Raw genomic sequence first — 23444 nt, 5'->3', positions numbered from 1 at the left:
GTAACCTTGCTAGTGGCCCTGGTTTGCCTGTGGGCTGTAAATCAAGTTCAACCCCAAACCCAGCTCCACTTTCTTTCTCTTCAGACCTCACCTTCCACTGCTTCCCTCCATACACCTGAACTCCAGCCCCATAAACACAACCTTCTCTATCCCAGGCTTTCTGCAATGCTGTTCCCTCCTCCTGGAAGGCTCACCTCCCTATTTCTGCATTCTACCTACTGCCACTTTCCCCGTGAAATTTATACTCTCTTCTCGATTCAGAGTCAGAGCCGCCTCTAAGTAATCACTGGTGCCATCATACTTTTCTGGTGGCATTTATTATTTCCTAATTTGTACTGTTTTGGCAACTCGCTTTAGGGGTGCCTGGGGGGCTCAGTCAGTTAAGTGACCGACTTTGGCTCAGGTCATGATCTCACAGTTCGTGGGTTCGAGCCCCGCATCGGGCTCTGTGAAGACAGCTTGGAGCCTGGAGTCTACTTCAGATTCTGTGTCTCCCTCTCTCTCTGCCCCTCCCCCACTCACACTCTCTCTCTCTCTCTCTCTCTCAATAAATATTTTTTTTAAAAAACTCGCTTTGCATACCTTTTCCTTTACAAATGTACCTGCTCCTTCATTATGTTATTTTAACCTTCATTCATAGTCTGATTTTAACCTCATCCATGCAACAGCCTGAGATGGGGTGGTGTTAATAACTCCTTTGGGCAGATGTGGAAACATGGCCCAAAGGGGTACTCGCTTACCCAAGATCCCATACTGGCCCAGAGGCAGAGCTGGATTTGAAGCCTGGACTCTCCCAATTCCACTTCTGGATCACTGCACCACACCTCTCATATTTGTATGTGTGTGTTGTATCAAAGCCTGATTCCCCCTTGAGGCTGTGGCCCCCCCGTGGCTCCCAGCTCTAGGTCCCCCCAGGGTGCACTCAATGAATATGTAATTCCTTGAAACTACAAGGATCGCAGGGTGCCAGGGACTGTGCAAATGTCAACTCTGATCTTCACAGCAACTCTATTCAGATAAGGAAACCCAGGGTCCCACGGCCAGCAATTAGTGGAGCTGGCCTTTCAGACCCAGAGGTAAGCTTCTACTTCCATAATCTCTGCCACTGGCATCCCGAAGGCAGAGCCAGCCAGCCGGAGAGATCAGAGCCCAAGGCGGGGAGGCAAAGGGCCAATGGTGGGCAACTTGACAGTGAACATGGAAGGCTGGGATGCGGATGCCCACTGACCACACCCACGATGTGCACACTGCCCCCAGACTCCACGGAGTGTCTGCAGAACGCGACCGGTAGCAGGTCAGAGGAGGGCTGAGGGATGGGGTGGGGGGCTGTTTGCAAGTGTTCACCCCACCCCCACAGAGTGAGTCTGGATATGGACAAGTCTGCCCCCCCTCCCCAGGGCAAGGACTCTAGAGGTGACTGGAGTCATGTCCAGTGCCTCAGTCAGCTATTCCTATGACCCTGTGTGTTGTCTTTCACGGTGTGCCATTTATTTATACTTTGTGTTTGTGTGCCTGGTATGTATTCGCGATTCTATCTTTGTGTTCCGTTCCTGTGCGTTGTGTTCGTGTGCCATGCGTCTGGTGTTGTGGGCCTGTTGTTTGTCTACCTTACGTGCATGTTCCGTTGTGTGTCCGTGCTGTGCACACTCTGTGTCTCTCCTTGTATCTGTGTCCAGTCTGTGTCTCTATTGTGTGCCGTGTGTACCGTGTGTCGGGAACTTGGGTCTGTGCTGCGTGCGCTGTGGATCTACGTTATGCTTGTGCTGGTCTCCGGCCCGACTGTCCACGCGGCGAGCGCCGGCTGCTGCGTGTTTACGTGTGTGAATCCCGTCCGGCCGCCCCGGGCCTGCGTCCCCGCCTGCAGCCAGTGCGCGTCCGCACCTCCCCGCCGCGCGTCTGGGCCAGCGGGAGGTCTGCGCCCCGCGCGTTGCGTAGTGTGTTTCCTCCAGCGGCGCGGGGCGGTGCTTCCGCGTGTGCCCGCGGCGTGGCCGGGTCGCGGCGGGCTCCGCGTCCCCGTGCTGTCGCGCCGCGTGCCTGCGCCCGGCGCGCGGGGCGGCGGGGATGCGCGCGCGGGGGCCGGGGGCGCGCGGGGGCGGGGGCGGGCGCGGGCGGGAGGCGCTGCGGGGCCCCGCGGCCGCGGGCTCCAATGGCGAGGCCGGCGCGGCCCCCGCTAATTACATAAGCGGGACGTCAATAATTCGCGGGAAAACGCGAAAAAGATGGCGCCCCGCGCCCGGGGGGCCCCTTCCTGAGCGCCCCGGCCCCTCCCTCCCCCGCCTCCCCCCCCTCTTCCCCGCGGCGCCCCCGCCCCGCCCCGCCCCCGCCGAGACCCCGACCCCGGCCCCACGGGCGGACACTCGGCCGGGTAGCCGCGGGCCGCGCGCAGCCGCCTCCGCCGCCGATGCGCCTGGTGGCCAGACTCCAAGTGGGACCGGCCGACACGCAGGCTCGCGGTAAGCTCAGCGGGGACTCCCCGCCACACGCTTCGCTCCCGGCACACATCCCTCTTCTCGAAATCTCCCCGGACTGCGGCGGGCCGAGCGCCTCCGGGGGTCGGGGTGGGGGGGGGGTTGGCGTCCCGGGGAGCCGCGCGCCTGGGGCTGGGACGGGGGCGAGCGGCGTCCGCGGGGCCGGGGAGCCCCGCCCGGGTCCCCGAGCCTTAGGGGGGCGTGGGTGACAGGTCGCTGCTCCCTAGCCCCAAATCTTGACTTTTCCCGTTCGGGGCGGGGGGGGGGGGGCGGGGTGGAGACCGACGGCGGCAATTGGGATTTTGCTCACGTCCGAAGTCAGGCTGCAGCAGGACTGGGACGGGGGAGGCTTGGCGTCGGAGCGACTGAAGAGAGGAGCGCTTGAACCCGAAGGGGGTACCTCTGCAAGGTTGTTTTTTTTTCCCCCCTCCTGAACACCCTTTTTTAAAAAGCCAACGGCTGCCCTGGGAGAGGCCCCGGCGCATGAATCATCCTCGCTTCCTGCCCCCGCCCGGCCCCGCGCTCCGGGTGCCGCGGATTTGAACTGGACGCCGACGGGAACCCGCAAACAGGCATTTCTTTGCAGATGGGTTTGAATCAGCCAATCACAGCCCGCGGGGGCCCGCCCCGGGAGGATGGAGGCGCGGGGAGGGGGCCGCCACCCGGGGGCCCCCGCCCGGCCAGTGGGGGCGCGGCGACCGGGCCGGCTCCCAACGGCGCGAGGGGGGAGGAAGTGTCAGTTTGTGAACCTGCCGCGGCCCGGGGCCCAGGCCCGGCGGGCGGGGACTTCGCAGCGCCTGGGAGCCAGGTGGCAGGGAGAAGGCAGGGATTCAGAGCGCTGACCCTGCCCAATGCCTGCGCTGCCCTGCTGTCCAGAAAAGGGCAGAATGGCCTGCCGTCCAGAAAAGGGCAGAATGGGTGTGTGGGGTGGAGGGGAACGTGGCCACACTATCGTCTGGGGGGCCAAGACCCCAACAGTGCCCTGCCTGCCCCATGGCCCCTGACATGCGCACGCATGTAGTTCATTTCATATACCCACTGACATACTGCTGCAGACATCATCAAGCCCAATCTCACCGGAGTGCACATGCACTCACACAGAAAAACACACAGAATTCTCTCCCTGTCTATAAATAATTGTAACACCAGGTGCCGGGTGCCATGGCGGGGTGGGGGTGGGGGGACCAGAATAGGAGGTGCAAGGCTGTGTTTTGGCTCAGTAGGGAGTGTGTGGAAGGGCACTGAGCCAGGTGAGCCCAGAGAGGGGAGGAAGGGGCCTTGGGGAAGGCTTTCAATGCCAGCGGAAGACATGGGGGAGCCACAGAAGGTTTCTGGAAGGGAGCCTAAGAAAGGGAATTGGGGGCCCTGGGGAAGAGTCTGGTAGGAGACAGGAAAGCAGGGAGTGACCTGCACTGGGCGCTGGTGTCTCATTCCCCTTCCTAGTACCCAGCATAAGTGAGCCTTCCGAACCAGTTACCGAATGAATGAATGAATGAATGGCCCAAGCAAAAGAGGCCTGAACCAAAATGGGCTTGGAAGAGAGGGGCCAGATGCCAGAATTGACTAGGCTTGAAGTTGGCCGACTGTGGCAATTCACTGGTTGGAGAAGTCTAAAGATGCTCGGGTTCTGGGGAACATCAGTGGTACCATTAGCAGAAAGAAGAGAGCATTGGGGCAGTAGCACATGTCATAGGATGGTGAGAGAGACAGGTGTGCAGAGAGTGACCAGCAATGACTTCACTGTGTGGAGCACATTTGCATCTGAGTAGAAGCATAGTGAGTTTAAATGTCCCAGAATTGGTTTTCATTAAATCACCCCACAATTGAGAACAGAAAGGGGGATTACAAAAGACACAGGTGGCCAGTCTATACCGGGTCACAAGCCAGCTAGGATTTTTCCTTCCTAGGTGACTTTCCTTGGGCCAGATCTCAGGGCAGGGGCAGAGAGGGGGGAGAGTGAAAACTTTCCGCTGCTCCCCTGGAGAAGACCCTCCACTCAAATAGCCCGTTTGCTTAAGGGAGAGAGCTTCAGGGTCCTAAGCCTGGGATTCAGGCCCCCTGGGTGCGGAGACCACTCTGTGGATGGTTGAGGGGTTCGTTGTCTTTAGAAAGCAGCATGGTATGGGTGGGAAAGAGAGGTGGGGTTTAGAATCAGCCCACCTGGTTATGAATCTCGGCTCTGCCTCTGCCCCACTGTCCACTTTCCCTTGCCAAGCCTCAGTTTCTGTGTATAATGGGAGTAATAATGTCTCCCTCGCAGGGTTGTCATGAGGCTCCAGTGAGATAATAGAAGTGCCTGGCACATAGCCCGGGTTTCGTAAGTGGTAGCTTCCTTCCCCGGTAAGCTTCCTTCCCCGGATGGACTTCTGGAGCAGGGGAGCGAGGAGTAAAAACCCTGTTCTCTTTCTCTTCCAGTGTCAGGGGAAGCTGATGGAGAATCGCGCTCTGGACCCAGGCGCTCGGGACTCCTATGGTGCCACCAGCCACCTCCCCAACAAGGGGGCTCTGGCAAAAGCCAAGAACAACTTCAAAGACCTGATGTCCAAGCTGACGGAGGGCCAGTATGTGCTGTGCCGCTGGACGGATGGACTGTATTACCTCGGGAAGATCAAGAGGGTAAACCTTTCCTCTCGGGCCCCAGTTCCGAGGCTCAGCCTCTCTGCTCATCCTCTGGCCTAGGCCTCCCTTCATCCCCCTCATCCTCCAAAGATGAACATGGAAGGAGCCAGAGTCTGGTCTTGCAGGTGCCATCCTTAGGGCCAGCATCATCCAACCAGGTCTTTAGAAAAGAGCTCTGCGATCCTACAGAACAAAACAAAGGCAGGTTGGAGAGGATCTCAGATGACCACCTGGCCTGTGCTGTCCTCAGCATTTCCACCAAGTTGTGGTCCCCTGGCCCCTGACCGTGCAGCTCCAGGGACTGGGCGCGCACTACCAGGACCTGCTGCCCTCCTTCCCCTTCCAGCCCAGCTCTGCTTCCTGGAGCGCAAGGAGTGGGTGTAATCTCTCTGTCCTGCAGGGGCAGAAATGGGAGAGGAAGACCACGTCCCAGTGGCTTTTCCCCAGCCACTTTCTCACGTTACCCCTCCCTCTCCGTGCCCCAGGTCAGTAGTTCTAAGCAGAGCTGCCTGGTGACTTTTGAAGATAATTCCAAATACTGGGTCCTGTGGAAGGACATACAGCATGGTGAGTACTCCTAAGAGCTTGGGCCCCCTGCCCCGTCCCTGGCCCTCTCTCCTCCTCCACTTCCGTTTTGTCCTCCTGTCCTTCTCTCTTGCACTCCTGGCACCTGGCCTTGTCTCCCCACTCCCCACCAAGCCCACCTGAGAAGATGGTCAGGTGGCCGGTTGTGTTTTTCCATGGAAAAGGGCTTCTGACATCTGTCATGCCCTTGATTACTCCCATGTCTCCCCTGTCACAAGGGAGGCAGGAAGGTGGAGAAGGTGGTTCGGGAAGGTGCCGGGAGAACTGGGATGGGTCTCGGGCCCGTGTCTGCTTTCTTGCTGTGCTTCACCCCCTGCTGCACGAAGCTGTGGGTCAGTCTGGGCCTAGGAACGGGGAGGGGCCCAGGCAATCCAGACGGGCACCTCTAGACGTGAGCACAGTGTGCCGTACCCCCGTGTGAGGAAACCTAGCAGAGGCAGCTCTAGCCTCGGTGGAAAGCCAGGAGAGCAGAGACGGACCGGGCAGGGTGAAGATGATCATGCCTGCATGGGGCTGGACCAGCTTCAGGGGCGAAAGGGAGCTGGGCTGGGTGCCACCCCTGCACTCGGAGAGCTGACATCTTCCTGTCTTGCCACCGCTGTCCCTTCCCACGGACACGACAGACCTCGCTAAGCAGTCACGGCACTCTCATATTTCCAACGTGGAGCTCCAAGTGGAGGCTCAGTAGACCTCAGAGCAAGTTTTAGCTCTGCTGCTGGCTAGCTGCGTGTCGTTGGGCAAGTGACGACACCTCTCTGAGCCTGTTTCTTCATCTGAACAATAAGGAGATGATGAAAATACTGGACTCCCAGGGTGGTTAAGTGAGACTCCACGTAAAACTCTTAGCCCAGTGCTCCGGAGTTACAGGGAGGCAGTCTCTAAAGAATTTGTTACTGTAAGAAATGATCTCAAGGAACCTGCCAAGTAGAGGCGGCAGAACCCAGCCAGTTTGTAGAGATTCCAAACTGCCCTTTTCTCTAAGATGTTGTGGCTAATGTAGACTTGGAGGTTCTTCTCCAAGCTTCCCTCACCCTCAATTTATAATACAGAGATCCAAAGCAATGAGGAGCTCTTCTCCCAAGTTACCCTCTTATTGAAGACACAGAGAGCCAACAGGTGAGAAAGACCCCTCAGCAGACATTGAGTAGAAGGTCCAGCACGTGCCAGGGACTACACGTGTGCCACCGCCCCTGGGGAACGGCTTGTCTCCCCCTCCAGACGACTGTGCATCACCGGCAGGATGGGGCCCTGTCCTTGGCTGTGCCCAAGATGAGAGCACAAGGCTGAGCAAGCCGTAGTTATCGATTACTTAAGCTTGTTGCTTTATTGGTTTATATCAATGGCTTTACTCCCTGAAGCCAGTGCCGGCTTAGTGCAGCCCCTGCCTCGGGGCGTATTGTGGGATAAGAGGCAAGAGACTGAGTGTTCATGTTCAACAAACATGTCTTGACCACGTGTTATGTGCCACACACTTTATGAGGTCCTGGGGATATCGTGAGGAGCAGCTACCATTTCAGCCCTTAACAAAACTTTTAGTTGGCTGGGGGGAACCAGACAGAAACATGTTTCAAAATGTATTAATTTATTCACGCAAACCTTTCACACATAAATACACTTATTCTTCAACAATACCCCCCCCCAAAAAACAGAGAAAAAAAGAGATGAGAAAGAACTTGTAGATTAGAAGCAGTTGAACACATTTGTGGGGCACCTGGGTGGTCAGTCAGTGAAGCATCCGACTTCAGCTCAGGTCACGATCTCACAGTTTGTGGGTTCGAGCCCCGCTTCGGGCTCTGTGCTGACAGTTCTATGCAGCTTCAGATTCTGGGTCTCCCTCTCTCTCCGCCCCTCCCCTGCTTGTGCTCTGTCTCTCAAAAATAAATAAATGTTAAAAAAAAAAAGGTTAATAAAAAAAGCAGTTGAACATACTTGAACTTATATTTTTATATAAGAGACAGTTGGAAATGTGAATAGTCACCGAATTTGTTGGTGGTAGTAAGAAACCGTTTTTAATTTTTAGGTGCAATAAAGGCACTGTAGTTAAGTTTTTGTTTTTTAAAAGAACATCCTAATCTTTCAGAGATACATACTGAAATATTTTCAGAAAATGATTAGGTATCTGGGAAGTGATTCAGAATAATACAGGAGGAGAAAGTGGGTGGGAATATAGGCAAAACAAGACTGGCTATGAGTTCTTCATTATTGGTAAGAACATGGAGTTTCATTAGAACATTCTATTATTAACTTAAGATTTTGTTTAACAAACAAGCTAAATTAGGCAGGAGAGGCAGCATGATATGGTCAGAAAGAACAAAGGAGTTGACGTTAAAGAGCCATGGGTTTGAATCCGACCTCTCCTACTTCTGGGACTTCTCAGAGCCTCAATTTCCCCACCTTTAGAATGGGCTAATGATAATAGGTACCTCAGAGTAGTTGAGATTCAGTGAGTTGGCCCATGGGGCCCAGCGCCACGTCCAGTAGAGGCTCAGAAACTGGAGGGTGATTTTTTTAAACTCTTCTAAGTCCTGCGAGTGAGCAGAACCTGACCCCGAGGGCCTCCCTCTCTCCCTTTCAGCTGGCGTTCCAGGGGAGGAGCCCAAGTGCAACATCTGCCTGGGGAAGACCTCAGGGCCGCTGAATGAGATCCTCATCTGTGGGAAGTGTGGCTTGGGTGAGTGTGGTGAGCAGGGCACATGGGAGGCCCCCGCCTGCACCGGCCCCAAAAGGCATATGCCTCGCTACTGGGATCTTAGCCGGCTTCCCGTTTCTCTTGGAGCTCCAGAGTGACAGGGGGCCAGTCCATGGGAATGAGGGCCCAGGGAAGTGACCCCTGGGGAGAGCTGGGGCTCCAGGAAAGTGAGACAAGGTATGCAGTTTGGAGCTCCCCCTAACCCAGGAGAGAGGAGGGTAGAGAGATGGGGCACAAAGGCTTAAGCCAGGTTGTCGTGCCTCCCCTACTGGGGCCCAGCCTGTCTTTTGGTCGCCTGCTTGGACGCCAACTTGGCTGCCTTGGTGAGCGTCGCCTGCCAGTGCCCTGGCAGCTGGCAGGCACCTGGCTCCTCCTAGCTGCCGCCACCATCCCCAGCCCTGTGGCCTTTGGGCTGCCTGGCTTGGGGTCAGTGCTTCCCTGTGGGCGCTCAGCAGCCCCATCTCTTCCTCAGGTTACCACCAGCAGTGCCACATCCCTATAGCAGGCAGTGCCGACCGGCCCCTGCTCACACCTTGGTTCTGCCGACGCTGCATCTTCGCCCTGGCTGTGCGGGTGAGCCCTCCCCCCTTGCAGCCCCTGCCTTTCCCCAGGCCAGTCAGGGAGCCTGGACTCCCTGGGCTCCCACCTGACGGCAGGTCACAGAGCCTGCACTTTGGAGGCAGACAGCCCTCCTGCCACTGACCAGGGAGCGGTACGTCCTTGGCCGGGTTCCTTAGCCTCCCCGAGCCTGTTTCCTCAATGGTAAAATGGCTATGGGTTGGTGCCAGGGGTAGGTGGCCCCCAATAAATGGTGCTCTACTATCAAAAGACAAAATCCATGTAAGCAGCCACCCTCAGTACCTATTGGTTATTATTGTCACCTTTCTTGCAGCGTGCGACTACTAATACTGTTGTTAATAGAGATCTTTCTGGGATGGAGAGAGCATAGATTTGGGATCGATAAGAAAAAGCTTCTTGCGTTTCTGACAACGTTGGAATAATTGCGGGTCCCCGACTCAGCGTTTCCCCCGTGCTGGCCGCACGCAGACCTGTGTGGCCGCGCCCCCCACCCCCCACCGGGACCCCGCCGCTGAGCCGGACCCTCATCTCCCCGCAGAAAGGCGGCGCGCTGAAGAAGGGCGCCATCGCCAGGACGCTGCAGGCCGTGAAGATGGTGCTGTCCTACCAGCCGGAGGAGCTCGAGTGGGACTCGCCCCACCGCACCAATCAGCAGCAGTGCTACTGCTACTGCGGCGGGCCCGGAGAGTAAGGCCGCGGGGGCGGGGCCTCCGGGGGGCGGGGAGGTGGGCGGGGGCTCCGCGGAGGGGCGGGGCCCGAGGGAGCGAGGCTGGAGCTCAGGCTGTGTGGCTCCAGGAAGGGAAGGAAGTGTGGAAGCGCGGCTAAGAGCCTAGCCCCAAGTGTCCAGATCCTCCCAGCCCCTTGGGGCTGTGTGCAGCCCCTGAGTGCAGTCCTCATCGCAGTTTTCACGCTATACGGTGTGGTGGACAGGGCGCGATTAGATTAATTCACATAAAGGCTCATGCAGTGCCTGTTACTTGGAAGGCACTTAATAAATGTTAGCTGTTACTACTGGTGCATGGAATTGAAGGTAAACCTTGCTCTTGTCCGAGCCAATGAACCAGGCTGCCGGTGAGGCATTAAAGTACTTTGGCCTGGAAGTGTGCAAGCAGGGGTAGGGGGTCATATGTCAGGGATGCTGTGGATGGGATTCTTGCCCTGACTATAGGACAGGAGTCTTTGATTGATTCTTCCTTGCCAGCCTGGGCCTCCATGTAGCCATGGGAGATTGAGCCTGCTCTCTTGGCCTGACTGCACCAGACCTTGTGGCAGGAACCACAGAAGTGACAGATGGGGTCTCTTCCCTCAGGACATATCCGTATGGGATGCCCTAAAGTCCTGAATCTTAGACCCAAGCTCTGTTGACAACCAGTAGGTATCTGGAGGCTGGGCTTATCCAGCCTAGCAGGGTAGCAGGCCTAGCTAGGCTTATCCAGCCTAGCAGGCCAAGGGATTAATTACCTTGGCCCCATCAACTTCCCTGGGTGTGGGGAGGTCTATGGGATAACAGAGGAAGAAATGCTTATAGAGACCTTCACAGAATTGAGGCAGTGGTTCTCAGTGCATCTCCTGCCCTCTCCCCCCCCCCCCAACCAAAGATTGAGTAGGTCCGGAGTGGGCCAAGGAATCTTCGTATTTTAACCTGGACCCCAGGTGATTCTGATGTTCACGGTCCATGGACCGCACCTGACAAGTTATGAATGAAGCATCGGTTGTCCGTGAGGAAATGCCACTTTGCTCTTTGTTCATATTCAGTGCATAGTTGTTGAATGGCCATGACAGGGTAGATACAGTACTGGGTGAGAAAAACCAGACATGGCGCTGCCCATGGAGCTTACAGGAGCCATTATATTCCTGCCAAGTCTCTAGGGCAGACCTTCCCATGCGGTAGTTTTTGAGAAGCTGTGTGTGGGGCCCAGTCCAGAGATGGGGGCTCCAACTGTGTCATGAGGAGGGCAGGCTTTGAAGTTAGGGAGGCCAGGGTTTGAATCACCATCCACCATTTGCTTCCTGAGTGACCTTGAGCAAGCCATTTAAGCTCGGAGTCTGTAAAATTAGGGCAGTGGCCCATCTTTTACCAGAGGGTGAGATCAAACAATATAGCATATGCCTGCTCCCTGGACCTCCCCCTGGCCCAGCCTAAGTGCTCGGTAACTGTGAGTTCTCTTCCTTTTCCCCCGGTGGAGTGCAAGTTTGTGTTGGGAGAGGTTGCGGAGGCTGATGCCTGGCTAGCAGTGTGGGCCTGGCTGACCCTGGCTCCTCTGGCTCTCCAGATGGTACCTGCGGATGCTGCAGTGTTACCGGTGCAGGCAGTGGTTCCACGAGGCCTGCACCCAGTGCCTCAATGAGCCCATGATGTTCGGAGACCGGTAGGTGCTAATCTGATCCACTTCAGCCTTGAGGGGACAGGGGACAGCGGTGGCGGTGGCTCTTTCAGACTGCCTGCCAGGCCCTACGCAGGTGGGGGTCTGTGAGGTGGGCGCCTGTCCACGGGAGGCAGCTCAGGGTGAGGGAGGCCTTCTCAGTAGAGGACTGTGCCGGACCACAGCCCCAGTTGCCATTGACTTGTTGGGGACCTTAGACAAAGCCCCACCTCCCCTAAGCCCCAGTCCCTTCCTGAGTCTGGGTGGAGGGGGAGGGATGCAGGAGGCCCCGCCTCACCCCTACCCAGGCTACTAGAGGAGCCACTGGGAGCTGGATGATTGATCTGGCTTCTAATGAATGGGGCTAAGCTAACAGAAGGCTTCTGTGTGTCACACCAGATATTGCATGTCTTGGTTGGTGTGTCAGGGTTGTGATTGCGTGTGTGCACGTGGGTGTGTGTGTGTGTGTGTCTCAGAGGGGAAGAGGGTGCCCACTGCAGCCCAGCCTAGCTCAGCTGGCTCTGAACTCAGCCACACTCTGGGATAATGACGTTTGGGAAAGAGTTTGGCACAGGGGAAGGTCGGGAAGTATTGTGTGGTCTGTGTCCTGCCCCATCCTAGCCGCTGCCTCCTGCAGGGACCACTAGTGGGAACGAGGACAGCACTCACTGTGGGCAGGCCCGTGGGGAGCGAGGGCGGGGGAGGGCTGGGCTTGGGTGGGGTGTCAGCCCCTGCCACCACAGGCCTCTCTCCACCTTCCTCCAGGTTCTACCTGTTCTTCTGCTCCGTGTGTAATCAGGGCCCGGAGTACATCGAGCGGCTGCCCCTGCGATGGTGAGACGGGGGGGCTCGCTCGGCCAGGCCCACCCCTGTCCCCTCCCAGCTGCTCCGCTCCCACCTCCCTCCGGGAACAATTCCATTTCCAGCCACCAGGTCCCAGCCTTGCCCCTGCCCTTCAGCCTGGGCCCCGGAGGCTCCAGCCCGGGCCGGGCAGGCTGCCGCCTCACCCCAGCCCCACCTACTCGCCCCCTTGCCCAGGGTGGATGTGGTTCACCTGGCCCTCTACAACCTGGGGGTGCAGAGCAAGAAGAAGTACTTTGACTTTGAGGAGATTCTGGCCTTTGTCAACCACCACTGGGAGCTCCTGCAGCTTGGCAAGGTATGCAGGGCCACGGGAAGGCAGAACGGCCAGAGCCCATTCCACAGTGGGCTTACCGAGGTCCAGAGAGGTGAGAGGTTTGCCCAGGGTCACACAGTGCAGGACTGGTGTCGGGGTCTCTTGAGGACTCACCCTTCGGCAGCACCACCTGCCTGCAAGGGCTGTGGGCTGGGAGAAAGACCTAGAGCCTTGCAGCTGCCACATCCCCTGGTCCAAGCCTCTGAGCCCTTGCCCTGCGAGGGGCTTCCTTGACCCGGGTTTTGGCAGCGGGCGGATTGGGGCCACCCTGACTCAGCAGCAGGGGGCCGGGGGTGGATCTGGCTGCAACAGGGCTCCCTACAGAGATGTTGGACCTGCTCCAGATTACCTGGCTGTAGTGGAAAGTGAAGTGGGCCTGCCCTCTGCTGATCTTACTCTGAATAGCAGAAGTGGTCAGCGGGAGCCTGCGAGCCTGGAAGCTGGGCAGTAAAGTAACAAACCACAGACTTTCAGGAGGTCAGAGGTGGCCGGCACAGCTTTGGAGCTGAGCCAGGATTGGAGCCAGGGCATCCCAACCTCTCTCATGGTGGGGCCATGCCCGCTTTTCCCTAACAGTAGCCTTAAGAGACCTCTCTACCAATCCAGAGTGGGGCATATTCTCTACTGACTGCCAGAAATCTTTCTTTGATGAGACAGGAATTTACCAAAAACAATTTTTTTTAAAAGGATGACCCTTTATGCTTTGCAAAATCTTTTCATATAACAACATCTTCATTTATGGTGTTTGATAATTTATAAAAGCCATATGTGTTGTAAAGCCTTGAAAGACAGATAGAGCTGGTATTTTTAATAACTTTTTTTCTGATATATAAAAAGAACATACATGTTCCTGATAGAAAAATTGTTAAATGCCAAAAAGCATAAGGAAGTAGACTTTAAAACGTCACCTACCCATCACACCACACAGAAACAACTGCTACTAATGTATTCCATCCTTTCTTCTGTGTCTGTTTTTCCTTTTTCCTTGGCTTAGGTTATACAGTAAGTAAAATTTTAAATCATCTTTTTTTTTTCAATTCATATTATAGCATAAATACGTTTCCATATTCCAGAAAGAGTTTTCATCAACATTTTTAATGGTTTCCTTGGTTTCTAGCATGGTTTACTTAGTGCTTTCCTTCCTGTTGGGCAGGTAGTTTCTTGCCCGCGTTTCATATTTGGCTGTCATTAGGAACGACGCAGCAGTGACCATTTTTGTACTTAAAGCTTTGTGTTTCACGTTAGATCTCTGTGATAGATCCCATGGCGTGGCATTACTGGGTCAAGGGCATGGGCATTTTTAAAGCTTCTGATACATCTAGGACGGGAGTTACTCTCCCCATTTCCAGATGGAGAAGTGAGCTCAGAGAGGTGAAAAGATTTGGAATCCTGGAAGAAGTCAGGGTCCTCACCCGGAGATTGCAGGGAGGGGACAGGGGCCCCCATGTGCCTGGGTCTGACTATCCTGCTGGCTGCTCTCCCTCAGCTCACCAGCACCCCCGTGACGGACCGAGGACCGCATCTCCTCAATGCGCTCAACAGTTACAAAAGCCGGTGCGTGCAGGGAAGGGAGCGCGTGCATGGGCCCTCCCCCCCGACAGGTGGGATTGGGTGTAAAGCATCTTCCGGCCTCGTGGTCTTTGCTCAGCCTGTGCTCCAGCCTGGGTGTCCTGCCCCTTCTCTTTGACTAGATGAGTCCTACCCATTCTTCAAGATCCAGGGAGCACTCCACCTCCTTTGTGATGCCTCCCCTGAGCACTCCAGTGACCTGATGCATTTTGGCCCTGGGCTCGGCTCCACAGGGGGTACACCCCTGATCTCTGAGGGCCCGTCCTGCCCTGGCCATCTGTGGTTCTGGGCCAGGCACTGAAGGTTCCATTCATCATCTCTTGGGTGGGCCACAGCCTCCTAGCTTGTCCCCAGCACCATGTTTTCCCCTCCAGACTTCTGACTCCTCAGAACCTACATCTGGCGCATCCCTTGCTACTCCTGCACAGAATGCCCAGGCTCCTGAGCACGGCATTCAAGGCCTCTTATGATGAGACTCTGCCCACTCCTTCTGCCACTGATTCTTTGCTTTATTCTGGGTGTCAGCCATTCTGAACGCACTGCTCTCCCACTCAGTGCTTTTGCTCAGATCTCTCTGTTTGACTAGGATGCTCTTCCATCCATTTCACTCATTTGTTCCATGAACGACTTTAAGTTTTTTAAACGTTTGTTTGTTTTCGAGAGAGGGAGAGAAGGAGGGGCAGAGAAAGAGGGAGAGAGAGAACCCCAAGCAGCCTCCACACTCAGCACACAGAGCCCTACTCAGGGCTCGAACTCATGAACCGTGAGATGACAACCCGAGCCGAAACCAAGAGCTGGACCCTTAACCGACTGAGCCCCCCAGCCGCCCCCAGGAACAACTGTTTATTGAACTGCTACTCTGCGTCAGCCCTTTGTAGATGCTGAGGACACAGGGAGGAATAGGACATGGTCCCTGCTTCTGTGAAACCTCTCCAGACATTGCTAGACAGAATTAGCCACTCTGTTTTCCTTCTGCCTTCTCACTATTCTTGAGTAGTGGGGCTTCCTGCCCTCCCTGTAGATAGTCTCTTGAGGGGGAGGACTGTCTGAGTCACCTCTTTACCTCATGGCAGCTCGGCTAGTGTTGGAAGGATGAGGGAAGTACCTGGAGGTGTTTCCAGTCTCCCTGGGGAGACCAGAGAACAGAATGGTGCAGGATCCAGTGTCTTGGCCATAGCAGTTCCACTGAAAGCTGGAACTTCCGATAGAAGGCGACCTTGGGGCTGGCTGAGGGAGAGGAGGAGCAGCAGGAAGCACAGACATGCAAGAGGAAGGATGGGGGGGACCACCAGCCACATCCCCGGCCACCACCTGGGACCCCTGGTCACACAGGCCTTGAGGAATCAGCATCTCCATGGGCAACTCTGGATTTCAGTTCTGGGTCCAGGGAGACAGAGAGTAATTTTAAGGCTTGACTCTCCTCCCCAGGAGGATGGACCGACAGACTCCAGAGCTTTCTCCTCCCCCTGTCCACCCACCCCCCCCAGGTTCCTCTGTGGCAAGGAGATCAAGAAGAAGAAATGCATCTTCCGCCTGCGCATCCGGGTCCCGCCCAACCCGCCAGGGAAGCTGCTGCCCGACAAGGGCCTGGTGCCCACTGAGAGCGTGGCCTCCTCTGAGCTGCGTAAGAGAGGAAAGAGCAAGCCTGGGTCAGTGCCTGGGGACCGAGCTCGGGGTCTCCGCTGCTCCCGGCTCCAGCCCCAGCCTATGTGCTGTGCGGTGGGCCCAGAGACCACAGTGACATCCAAGCGAGCAGGGAAGAACTCCACCTGGTTAGGCCCCAGCTGGAGGCACCCTGAGAGGGCCAGTCAGTGGCTGGACTTGATCCCCCATCTGGGATTTCTTCCGCCGCGGCCCCTATTGCCTTGCTTGGAGGGAAAGGCAGATCGTGAGGTCCCGTCTTGCCGGGTTAGAGCTGAGGCAGAGAGGGAAGAGGAAGCGAGAGTGTGTACGGGGTCCCTAGCTCTCCTGGCCAAGCTGAGCCCCTCATCCTGGGCGCCCGGGGCAGAACATCCTTCCCTCTTTTCTGCCCACCCCACCCCCCTCCGCACCCTCCTACACCCGCTGCCTGGAGGATGTGCTCTCCCCAGACGGCCCTGTGAAGGAGCGCCTGTCCCTACCCGCCCTACTGTGACCCCAGCCCTGCCTCTCCTTCCTCCGGGCCTTCAGGCTCTGACCCGGCCACCCTCTCCCCTTTCTGTCTCCACAGTTTGTTGCCTCACGAATTCCAGCAGCAGAAAAGGCGAGTTTATAGAAGAAAAAGATCAAAGTTTTTGCTGGAAGATGCTATTCCCAGTGTTAGTTTCTTGTTTTCTTGCTCTCCACGTTCACACACAGGGTCAGCACATTAATTAGGGATTCCTATGCAGGAAACTAAGCACCCCAGGCCCCAGGGACTCTCCCACATCCCTTAAAGGAGAAGCCAGTTCCTTCTGCAGCAAAACAAGCAAAAACCAGGCACTTTGAGACCACCACTTTCTCTCCCTACACTCTCCCACGACTGCTTTCTCTCCCCAAACTCTCCTGAGAAGCCAAAGGGGGCGGGGCAGGGTAGGTAATATCCTCACCTCCACAGTCCAGTGGGGACACTGAGTGCCAGGGAGGGACAGTGACTTTCCTGAGGTCACACCTCAGCCAGTGGCAGAGCCCAGCCTAGAACCAGGGCTCCGGAGCAGTCTTTCCTTGGCCCCGCATCCTTGCTGCAGCCCTCCCTGGAGGACGAATACTAGCGATGCTCACACCTCCCTGTCACCTGACAGCGAGCAAGTTGCTTTTACAGCCAACATCTCATTCTTCTGTGCTTCCCAACACCTCTACCAGGGAAGCACGGCAGGTGTCGCTGGCCACCTTTTGCGGTTCAGGTAACTGCGGCCCAGAGTTGGGAAGGCCATGTGCTCAGCTAGGGACAGGGCTAGAACCGGTCTGATGTGGCTCCCTGGTCAGACAGAATAAAGAGCGAGTGACGAGTCTAACCCTCGGGAGGCCCAGCCCTCAGAAACCCCGTGTGGCCCTCAGCAGAGAGAGGGTGCTGTGGGGGGCGGGTCTGATGCTCACTGACCCATCCTCCTGCCCCTTCCTGTGTCCACAGAGTGACTTTACCTCAGCCTGGAGCACCAACCACCACCTGGCCAGCATATTTGACTTCTCGCTGGATGAAATTCAGAGTTTGAAAAGGTACCAACCAGGAACCCGGCAGAGAGGGCTGCTCTGGAGCGTGGGGTAGAGGCAAGCAGTGAGACCTCCATTCCCTGGCAATGAAGGAAGGCTCTGGAAGGGGCAAACGAGAGAGCCTTTTGAGGGAGTGGAAGGTCCCTTGGGTCATTGCAGTTAAAAGGGGCCACGCTGCATGAGGCCTACTGACTAGGCTGCCTGACGGGTCTTCCCACGATAGAACTTTTCAGCACGACATCCTCCTGCTGTAGGTGTGCGGGGCTCCCAGGGACAGCTCCCCAGAGCAGGGTCAAAGGCCGCCTCGCCTGGGGGCCCTCCCTACCTGTCCAGCCCCTGTCCTGCTTCTCCCTGCCCTCACACCATATACCAGAATTGCTTTGGCCACCCTGCATTCCCCTTCCTCCAGGGAGCCTTCCCTGGCCCTCCGCAGGCTGTGTTGGGTGCTCCTGTCTGTGTATCCCCACAGCTCCTCATGCTCGGTACACCCACGGGGAGGGGACACACAGCCCACTGTTCTGTTTCTGGAAGTGTCGAAGGCCAGTTGGTGCTTCCTGAAGGAGAGGAAGGGCTTCAGTCAGGCCTGGGCTGCGGCCCCTACGTACCAATTACTGACTGCAGCGTCAGGGTCCTCCAGCCTCTCTGCACCTCCCACCTGTTTCCGCGTGGTTGTTAGGAGGCTCGAACGGGTGCTGGAAATGAAAGCCCTTTGGGTCTATATAGCACCCAGGTGGCGGTGGCCAGGCTCCTTAGTGCACCTCTCGCCACGGGGGCAGGTGTGGGGGGAGGCTTCCTCTAGCGTCCCGAGGCTCCTCAGGCTCTGGAGGCCGCTGCGTAGGAGATGGACAGGCCGAGGAGCAGCCCCTGCAGGCAGGGTGGTGGGAAGCGCCGGGGAGGGAAGGCGGGCCTTCGCTTGGCCGGGGGAAGGGGGCGGCGCTCAGGGCCGACTGGAGGGTCCCAAGGGGTGCCGAGGGCCGGCGGCAGGCTCACCCTCTCCCCCCACCGCAGCGCCAGCTCGGGCCAGACCTTCTTCTCCGATGTGGACTCCACGGACGCCGCCAGCACCTCCGGTTCGGCTTCCACCAGCCTCTCCTATGACTCCAGGTGAGCCTCCCGCAGGATGGACCCTGTCCGTCGTCCCCCCGCCGCCTCGCCTCCCCCTGGTGCCGTGTGGCCCACTCTGTGTGCTGGGGTGTCAAGCTTGGGGCTCGGGACCATCTGGTTCTGATGTGGGCCTTCAGGTGGCTCTTCATCAGCTGCAGGTTATGTGACACTTGTTGCCGAGCAGTTTCGGTTCTAGGGCTCTACCTGCCATGATTTTGCACGTCTCTACCCTTGACTATAGGGTCCCCTGCTTCCTGGCTGTCTAAATCTGGTGTCTGTCTTCTGGGTCACTAAGGAAAAGAGCCACTGATTTTGGAAGCCTGAGGGAGGGGAAGATGGCATCCTGCAGGGTCTGGGGTCTGGGAGAGGGGACAGAAGCGCCTGGGGACCTAGCCAAGGGTGCAGCCTGTGTGGCAGTAGCTGGTGCTCGGCAGCACGGGAGGCTCCTGTGACTGTATGTGAGGACTCTTGTGTCTTGGCGTCTATCAGAGCATCTCTAGTTGTCGGTCTCCTTTGCTGCCTCTGGATTTGTAGTTATTTCCTCTCGTTTCTTTGGTTCTCACAAGCTCTCCGGGGCTTGGCTTCTGTTTCTAAGCATCTGTGAACACATGCCTCTTCTTCTGTGTGTTTCCCCACCACCTCTCTCTGTCTCTTCGTCTGTGTGTGTGTGTCGCCCACGTACATCTGTCTGTCTGCAATCCAAGACTCTGGGTACGAGGCCCGTCAGTCCCTCCCTCCCATCCCCCACCCCCGTCCGACTCCCCAGGGAAGGGCCTCCTCCGTGCAGGCGAGGCCTCCGTGCGGCACTCGGGAGGCGCAGGGTGGTGCTCCTCCACCTGTGCGTGCAGTGCTGAGGTCCTACGTGGAGAGTGTGTACTTTTAGAGCCGGACACACCCGGGTTTGAATGCCTGGCTCAGCCACTCGCCCGCTGGTGGCTTCTCCTGTTCGGCCTCCTTGGGACCGTGGTGAGGACGGTGGTGAGATGCTGCAGCCCCCCGGGGCCCGGCCCGGTGCCTGGCTCCCGGGAGGGGGCTCAGGGAGAGGGGCTGGTCAGCATCGTTCCACCCCGTTCCCGCCGTCTTCCTCCCCCCACCCTGACGCAGACGGACAGTGGGCAGCCGCAAGAGGAAGCTGGCGGCCAAAGCGTACATGCCCCTGCGGGCAAAGCGGCGGGCAGCCGAGCCGGGTGGACGCTGCCCCTCAGACAGCAGCGCGGAGGGGGCTTTGGGCCCCGAGCGGCCGGACGAGGGCGTCGACAGCCACACCTTCGAGAGCATCAGTGAGGATGACTCATCCCTGTCCCACCTGAAGTCCTCCATCACCAACTACTTTGGCGCGGCCGGGCGGCTAGCCTGTGGGGAGAAGTACCAGGTGCTGGCCAGGAGGGTCACGCCCGAGGGCAAGGTCCAGTACCTGGTGGAGTGGGAAGGGACCACCCCTTACTGACGAGCCCCAGGGGACGCCGGCAGCCCGTTCTCTCCAGGCCTGGGCGGGGGAGGAAAGCAAGACAGCTGCGAGTGCCTGTGGCCGAAAGGCCCTCCCGCCTGCCTGCCAGGCCCAGGCCGGCGCCTCTCTGCGTGCCTGTTCCGCTCTTGGGCCTCGTCAGGCTCGCCACCCCTTTGCCTGTGTGTCTAAGGTCCCACTGGCTGTCACTCAGTGTCTTCACAGTCTCCCTCCAACCATTTACCTGTAACTGAATGTGTGTCCCCGTGGCGCTAGGACCCTTCTCCCTGAGGCCCGAGTCTTTCTCTTCGTCCCATTATGTCCCTTTACCTCTCTCCTACCCCGTTTGGGGCAGGGGGTGTGTTTACACATCTACGCGCGCATGGCTGTCCCCGTACCGGATGTCCTTCACAGCTGACCCGCGGGCAGCTGGTCGTCCTGGGGACCCGTGCGAACGGGAACCTTCGAGCATGGCTGAAGGTGAAGAGGTGAAGAGGACGCCCCTCCGAGCTTTTCCCTCCCCCCTCTGCTGCCTCTCCCTGCTGTGAGAGTGGGAGGCTGCCTCTGCCGGTGAGGCAGAGACCCCGGGGCTCTTGGGATCCCAGGAGCCAAGAGGCTGGGTCTCTGCCTCAAGGCACCTAACACCAGAGCCCAGTTAGTACGGCTGCAGGTGTCGGCTTCCGAGGTCCCAGAGCTGGTCCTTTCTCTGGCCCCGCCCCCTCAGCGTTGCCGAGGTCCTGGCCTTAAAAACTTGCGGGACAGGAAGGGGGAGGAAAGGAGACCTCAGGCTGTCTCCTGTGCCTCCCACCCCCAGACCCACCTCACACCCAGCCGAGCGATACCCACTCTCCCAGAAGCTGCCATCCACACGTGCGCTTTCACCCTCGAGGCCTACACACCACCCGCACGCGCACACGTGCACCCCGCTCCCTCCGGTGGCAGCCTGGCTCCTGCCCTCTGCTCTCCCGTGGCCCTCTTCAGGGGCCCTGTGCTGCAACTAAATGTGAAAGTCCAGCTCCGGCCCCTTCGTCCTGCCCACGAACCAGCTAGGACCCCACAGGGAGGCGTGGAGGGCGCACACCCTCTTCCTCACCCCCTGCCGCACCCTGAGACTGACAATCACTTTTTGGGACAGGTTGGGACTTTTAAAAGGCTTGTGTTGTTCAGTCCCCCCAAAGGGAAGCCTTTGTCAGCGGGGGTATAAGTAGAATTCTTAGAACTGACATTACAACTCATACCATCTGGAGGGAAACCAAAAATGAGAAGGGGAGGGGACCCCTCATTTTTGCTGCTTCCAGAGATATTAGAAACTGACCCACTTGATTGGAAGGTAGGAAGAAGTGCCTTGACTAGGGCAGGGGGTGGACCAGATGGGGACCAGCCTTGCCAACTGCCACCGTGGCCTCCAGCCTGAGTTCTGCAGGCTGCCAGCTGCAAGGCGAAAGTGGGTGAACGAAGGGGTGGCAGTGGGGGCAGCAGGCCTGGGGAGCTGGTTTTTCCGTGGCTGTGCCCAGCCCTCCCCAGCTGTGCGCATCATGGAGTCCCTGAGATTGTTCAGACGCCCCTTGCCTTAAACCTCAGCTCCTATAGTGCCTTTCACACGGGACCTCACCTCCTGAACGTGGCCCACCCACTCCCCTCTGCTTCCCCAGCAGGATCCAGGCAGGGAACAGCTGGGGTTGGGCCCAGTTCTCTCCCTTCTCAGCCCCACAGCTGCTGCCACGGAAGCCCCCCCGCTGGGGCCAGATGGAAGGGGAGCCGAGAAGCCAGCCCCCAGCCTAGCAGGGGTGTGGGACCCGGCATCCAGTCTGTGGCTTCCTGCCTGGCTTCGGCTTTCTAGGCTTCTGGGAAAGCACTGGATGAGCAAGGCCTGCCACGGTGCACCTGTACCTTCTCTACTCAAGCTCCAGAGAGGCTCTGGGCCGGAAGAGGGGAGGGTGTGTCTTCCTCACTTGGGAAGTCAGCGTAAGGCCTGGGAAGGCCACCCTGGCTCCACACCCCAGCATTTCATTCATAGCAGATAATAGCTGCATTACTGCCAACTGACCTTATAATAACCCTGTGCACCTTTGAAAAGATTTATGGTTTTGAATTGCTGCTTTTAATAACATTTGTTATATTAAAGTTATAATTAATATGTGTGATTTCTAATTTAAAATCTCCCTTTGAAAAATGAACTATCTTCCCCCTGGCGAATGAACCGTCTATCAGCCATTGGGTACCGGGAGGAATGGTCTGGTTTCTGGTCTTGGTTTCCTGGAAACTGAGGAGGCATGACAGGACTCCATCTGGCCACCTGCCACTCCTACCCCTCCCTCCCACATTCTCCCCACAATATTCTCACCTTTGCCACCAACAGGATGTGGAACTTTTTTTCTACTGTGAGTACCTGATCCATGGGGGCAAAAAACAGCTGAGGGCCATGAAGTAAAAGATGGGGAATGACCTCAAACTGACCTTATTAAAATAGTTAACGTACAGCCGCTCTAAAACTACTTAATGCACGCAGTCACACAATCCGAGAAATCTGGTGTTTATGGCCTATGCCACTCTAAGCAGGTGCTTTTGCTTTCCTCACCCTCCAGATGCCAGCAATAGTCCCTGCCAAGTTTAGCTCCCAGGTGTTTGGAGGAAACCCTTCTACATATGCGTGTGATGTGATGGGTTATTACTTCAAACTTGTCTAAATTTGGGACAGTTAGAAGAGAGAAAAATAGGCATGAAGGGATAAGAAAAAAATCAGCCATAGGGAGGTTCAGGTCATTGGTTCAAATGGATTCTGTAATTGCAGGGACAAAGTGTAGCCTGTTAATCACCCTGAATGTTCATGTCTGCACTTAAAAAAATTCATTAACCGTTGCTCCCACTTGTTTCTACCATGGTTTCTGGTTCAGCCTTTTAGCTGCCCTTGGAACAAAACCACAGCTGAAGCCAGGGTGTAACGGGGTGGGATTATTCTTTGGGCTGCCAGCAATGTGATGGAATGAAAAGTGAATGGTCTGAGGGGTCAAGAGACCTGGGTTCTAGTCCAAGTTCCACAGTGAACAGCTATATAGACCTCCTGCAAACAATGGTCCTGCCCAGGCTGGAGAGTGCCTGGTTCTTCGTAGTCTAGATTAGTGATTACAAATTTACAACAAATATTTACTTTGGAGTTTAGGAGCAAGAAATTAGAATTCTCAGAAATTCTCTAAATCACAAGTTATTCTTAAAATACTTGAAACATTCCTCCCCCCCATTATCATAGATATCTGAAAAAAAATTAACAGGAATATTAGGCTTAGCAGTAACTACAAAGAACTGTAGCCTATAGGGAATATTTAAACACTGGAAACCTCCAGGGAACATTACTGGCTAGTATTCAAATAACATTCAAATATCCTAGCAAGGTTAAGAATACATGGAGTCACGTGTCAAAATTGTTAAATTAAAATTTATTTTGCTTCCAAAGCTTATTTCTTCAAACAAAGCTCATAGGATTTGTATAAAGTATATTATGTGTATTAACTTATTTGTACAAATAACTCAGTTTGCAGCAGATAGGGCTCGACAGACACACCTGGGACATGGCAACAATCGCAAGCAAGACTCATTGGTTGGTAACCATTTCTCTCCTGCCCTGGGTCCCTCCACCCTCAACTCCGTGTGTTGGTATTTCTTGCTCTGTTTTGATTTGATA

At 56.5% G+C, this 23444-nt stretch overlaps 1 protein-coding gene across 1 annotated transcript; it reads left to right on the top strand.

Annotated features, from left to right (window-relative positions):
- The first annotated feature begins 2319 nt into the window (after window positions 1-2319).
- PHF19 (PHD finger protein 19) lies at window positions 2320-21900 on the top strand. Its single transcript, XM_042912017.1, has 15 exons — window positions 2320-2453; window positions 4884-5084; window positions 5573-5654; window positions 8248-8343; window positions 8834-8934; window positions 9479-9627; window positions 11214-11309; window positions 12069-12137; window positions 12342-12462; window positions 13967-14034; window positions 15537-15698; window positions 16259-16346; window positions 17138-17223; window positions 18226-18321; window positions 19426-21900. Exons 2-15 carry the CDS (start codon window positions 4899-4901, stop codon window positions 19766-19768), a joined length of 1743 nt encoding a protein of 580 aa, XP_042767951.1. The 5' UTR covers window positions 2320-2453; window positions 4884-4898; the 3' UTR covers window positions 19769-21900.
- Window positions 21901-23444: the final 1544 nt, after the last annotated feature.

This window comes from Panthera leo, chromosome D4, assembly GCF_018350215.1.
Source record: "Panthera leo isolate Ple1 chromosome D4, P.leo_Ple1_pat1.1, whole genome shotgun sequence".
NCBI classification, from domain to species: Eukaryota; Metazoa; Chordata; class Mammalia; order Carnivora; family Felidae; genus Panthera; species Panthera leo.
The sequence above is the reverse complement of the archived record's forward strand: the minus strand, read 5'-3'. Positions and strand labels throughout refer to the sequence as shown.

What these genes read in the sequence shown, in the direction of transcription:
- PHF19 (XM_042912017.1), top strand. Translation starts at nt 4,899, where the DNA reads ATGGAGAATCGCGCTCTGGACCCAGGCGCTCGGGACTCCTATGGTGCC. An exon ending in TCTTCGCCCTGGCTGTGCGG is followed by an intron (nt 8,935 to 9,478) that starts GTGAGCCCTCCC and finishes ATCTCCCCGCAG; the next exon opens with AAAGGCGGCGCGCTGAAGAA. An exon ending in CCCATGATGTTCGGAGACCG is followed by an intron (nt 11,310 to 12,068) that starts GTAGGTGCTAAT and finishes ACCTTCCTCCAG; the next exon opens with GTTCTACCTGTTCTTCTGCT.